We start from the raw sequence: 4,537 nt of genomic DNA, 5'->3' as shown, positions 1-4,537 counted from the left end.
CATGATGTTGTACTTACTCATATTTTGTGTTTCAGGCCCTCATGGCTAGTGCTTTTGTTCCAATATTCTCTGGATTTCTGCCACCAAAATTCCATGGTATTCGATACATGGATGGTGGTTTCAGTGACAACCTACCAACGCTGGATGAGAATACAATTACAGTTAGCCCTTTCTGTGGAGAAAGTGACATTTGTCCTCGAGATTTATCTCTTCAATTGTTCCATGTGAGTAGGATGCGGTTAAAGTTCTTGGATGCAACTACCTATTGTAGAATACAGTTCCAAAAGTATAAATCTGTAATTTTGACTTTGACTATTTTAGATTAATGTGGCTAATACCAGTATTGAGCTTTCAAGACAGAACATTTATCGATTCACTAGAATTTTATTCCCTCCTAAACCAGAGGTAAGATTTATTACATAAACATGTCTAATGATCATGCCTTACATTTTTCATTGAGTCATGGAATATATTTTTCATTTTTGTCTAGGTTCTGTCAAACATGTGCAAACAAGGCTTTGATGATGCCCTAAGATTTTTGAACCGCAATAACTTGATCAATTGCACGAGATGCTTGGCTGTACAATCAACTTTTGTTGTCCAAGACACGCTCGATGAAAGTCTTGAGTATGATCCTCAGTGTCAAGAATGCAAAGTTCATCGCCAGGAGGCCACAGTTGCCAACTTGCCTGATACTGTCTTGAGTATATTCCAAGATGCAATTGACTCTGCAAACAAGGGTCTAATGAACTGGGTCTTCAAACATCGTGGCATGAAACTCCTTTCTGTCCTAAGCCTACCGTACACATTGCCTGCTGACCTCATGTATGCAACCTTTACAAAGTGAGTGTTGTGGTTTTGTCTTTGTCCAGTGCCTCACCAATGGTCTTACTTTCCGTTTGTCTATCTCACTCTGATCAAAGATCTTGTCTTTTGTCATTGTGTTTGTGGTGAAAGTTGTGTGACTCGAATTCTTTTTTGTGGCATGTTTTGTTCATGTATGTCCACTGGTTTCTTGTTGTTTTAATTATTTATTTTCTTGATTGTTTCCTTTTTTGGAATGATTTATAAACCTTTCTTTCTTCTTAGGCTTATTGCTATGGCACCCCACATGGGCAACAATCTCTACTTAATGAGCAAATTTATCATGGATGAAGTGTCTCGTCTTTTGAAAAGAATGAACAGAGAGCGAAGAGAAATGAGTGCTCAAATAACATGCCAGCTGGCCATCACAGAATATGGGGGAGCATGTGATACTGAACAAGAACAGGAGAGCCCAGTGCCAGTTAAGAACAAGATGAACTTCAACTTCACGCTTAATTTGGATGAGAAGTGAGTAGAAGGTGGATTTTATTTTATGCATAAAGAACAATCCAGTGAAACCATTTAACATATTTTGTTCTGCCTAATAATTGCAGTGGAGAAAAGAAAGGAACGTCTAGAAGGTTTTCCTCAAATAAAATTTTGTCAAGACATGGAAGCTTTTCAGTCAATAGAGCTGAAACTTCTAATGTTGATGATGACACATTTGAACACATCCTTCAAGTGACTGCTCAACATGAGGCAGTCATGGCATATTACTACATGGATGAAAACAACAAGGTACTTACAGTTCAACAATCAAAAGCCTCATTTTATCTCCCGTCATGGGATGGTTGCACCAACAACTGACCTGTTTCCTTGTGTTTTAGGTCAAAGTAACTGAGATATACGATGTCACTGATGCTGATTCAAGTGTCCTCCTAAATCCTGAGGAGAAGATGTTGAACACCCAGCTTCAGTATGATGATGATTGGGATGAAGTTATGCATGGCTCATGGATGTCAACTCAACCAACAATGGAAGAGGAAGGTGTGTACAGTGCATGAACAGCCTTGATTGGTTCATAGGTTCTCAGATCAAGTGTGGAATTTAAATGTAAAACTGGAACATATACTTAACTTATTTTTGCTCTACTAATTTTCAGATTTAGACGGTTATGACGGAGACACGAGTGTGAGCTCCACAGAGGAAGATGACCGTGATGACCGTGATCGTCACTTTTCAAGCAATGTATTTTCTGACCCTGAGAGTGAGTGGACCAGAGGATCCAGTTCTCTTCAGAGCCTGACAGCAAAACCTGACAATGCTGGAAGACATTTTAAATCTTCCCGACCTGAATCTGATCAAACAGGGCGGACTACCACCCGCCTGCCACCAAGAAAATACCCTGTGATGGACTCATGAAGTATTTTATTACATTGTGACTCATCTGTTTTCAGTTGAGCATGTACTGTAACATATTATCAGGTCTCAGAATAGTTTGATACTGCAGTACGCAAACTGCATATTTGGTTTTGAGCGGCAGTATTCAGAATGTTTTTTGCTGGACTTATTTGCAAGAACTGAGAGGGATAAATGAGCCTTAACTTTCATCATTCAAACCAAGACCCTTATTTTTATACACATTAGTTATTGTATGATTGTCTAAAATATGACTAACCAGAACATTGTTATAGCAGATATTACATTCCATACTTAGTGCACTTAGTGCATCTTTGACATTGAAAATTACAGTACTAACTAAAGAGGATATCTCATCAATTTTGCCCTTGCCCGGTATCTGTGAAGTTGTATAGTTATTTATTTTTAAAACTTTTTAGTAAGTTATGCATTAAATAAGTTATTATAAATTTTATAGTATTTGTTACAATTTAAATTATTATATCATCATTAATGTAGTGGAATAAGTAGCAAAAGTCAATTAAAGGCTGGATTTACAGAAATTGAGACAACTTATGGAGAAACTTTTAACACTTTACGTGTGACAGATTCTTAATAATTAGACCTGTTACATGGGGTTTTAGACCCACTTTGCATCTTGTCTCTCTTCAAAACTTATAAAATGGATGTGATTCTCAAGAGCTTAGCTTTCATCTTGGAGGGAAGTTTGTGTACCAGCAGACTTGTGAACTGCTTACTATTTCTATCATGTCAAGTCACAGAAATTTTATAGAACTGAGCTAGTTAAATAGTTATATCATTTTGCACTGATTATGTATGAGCAATTGCTCTTCTCACTAGTTTTTATTCGCATAAAAATATTGGCTGTGAGATTTAGGTATGTAATATTTAAGTACAGGGTAATACTTGACAGACAGCCGACAAAAGAATACAGTAAGTAAAAGAATTCTATATACGTGACTTAAGTTAAGGCAGTGTGAGATTTTAATCAACAAAATCAAACCATCATTTAAGCCAGAGTGGGAAGTTTTTAGATCATCTGGCAACTGTATTTTCTAATCATGCATTTGTTTTTGTATGATCTAAACCAAAGTACTGTGGTAAAGGATATATATCATTAAAGTAGTTTAAGTACCTGATTTTTTTTAAACAGCCAAAGTAGAGTAATATTGTGACACATGAAAGGTTTATGTGAAGTAAAGAAACAATACTTGCTTTCCAAAATTAGATTTGGTGAATTGGATTCTGAAATAAAATATTCCATGAGTGCCTTAAGTGAAGTGTCACAAACGCTACAAATTGTTTCTTATACCTATGTAAACTTCCGGCTCGTGCTTTACTTTGTCAGTCTTTAATGAAACCTTCAGCCCTGTGTTACATAGATAAACTTTTCTATGTACGTCGAGGTATTTCAACATGACTTTAGACACCATACTCAACTTGATATTGTTGCTCTTGTAACTTGCAAAATTTCCTTGCCCATTGATTTTTTGGAAACTATTTATTATCCAAATAGGTAATTTACCAATGTAAACATCTTTCTGTCTTATAATTGCCAAAGAGTTCACAAACAATAAAGAAGAAAGTATTATAAATGTATATTTACTGTTTCAGCTCTCTCCCCACCAATTTGAAATCTAATGGTGGTTCTTATTTGTTATGTAAGCTTTTGCTGCATGTGTTTGATAGTATGTAATTTCTTCCCACAACTTAAGTATAAATATTTTTACACCTAGTCCATTTGGGTACATTTGGAAATGAAATAAATAAATATTTATGTGATAACTGACGTTTCTCTGTCCTAATGATTTTAGCACGCGAAAGTGTGCCACTGAAAATTAATTTTGAAAAAGAACATATCAGACGAACCAAAGGGTAAGCTTAATCAATTTCAAAAGGCTGTGGAGTAGATTGCAGGGTTCAGGGACGAACACTACTGCGTTCTTGGCATTGTCTTTCAGCATTCACGCTTCACGCTGTGGTTGGTATACTGATGAGGTGAGCCGTGAAATTATACAGTTGAGCTGAGACCAGAGTTATTTTATTCTCTCCAAATAATTCACTTTTTCTCCTTCTTACAGTTCTGGGACCGAACTGCTGACTAAATGTCCGAGCAATATCCACATGCAAGTATGAAAGGTAAGATTTACGGTAGTTTAAAACTTTTTCTGATTTTATGCTAAACTAAGATTATTGAGGTGGGTGAGGGCGGCTGAGGCTGGACTAGCCAGCCTCAGTCGTGGGTAAGCCTCCTCGCGGCCCTCTTGCCTGGAAAGGGGGACAGGTCGGACGAATCTCGCATGCTATATTGTGC

General features: G+C 36.8%; 1 protein-coding gene across 1 annotated transcript in view; it reads left to right on the top strand.

Annotated features, from left to right (window-relative positions):
- The window catches only part of LOC113212295 (1-acylglycerol-3-phosphate O-acyltransferase Pnpla3), a gene marked incomplete at its 5' end in the record, with an annotated part of 37,746 nt that extends 33,734 nt beyond the window's left edge, over window positions 1–4,012 (top strand). Inside the window, 7 exon segments of the mRNA XM_052264210.1 lie at window positions 36–224; window positions 322–405; window positions 491–843; window positions 1,090–1,332; window positions 1,419–1,602; window positions 1,692–1,851; window positions 1,967–4,012. Of these exon segments, the coding sequence (XP_052120170.1) occupies window positions 36–224; window positions 322–405; window positions 491–843; window positions 1,090–1,332; window positions 1,419–1,602; window positions 1,692–1,851; window positions 1,967–2,226 (1,473 nt within the window).
- Between the last annotated feature and the right edge of the window lie 525 nt (window positions 4,013–4,537).

The sequence above is a fragment of the Frankliniella occidentalis genome, unplaced genomic scaffold (assembly GCF_000697945.3).
Source record: "Frankliniella occidentalis isolate FOCC.00 unplaced genomic scaffold, Focc_3.1 Scaffold17, whole genome shotgun sequence".
NCBI classification, from domain to species: Eukaryota; Metazoa; Arthropoda; class Insecta; order Thysanoptera; family Thripidae; genus Frankliniella; species Frankliniella occidentalis.
The sequence above is the reverse complement of the archived record's forward strand: the minus strand, read 5'-3'. Positions and strand labels throughout refer to the sequence as shown.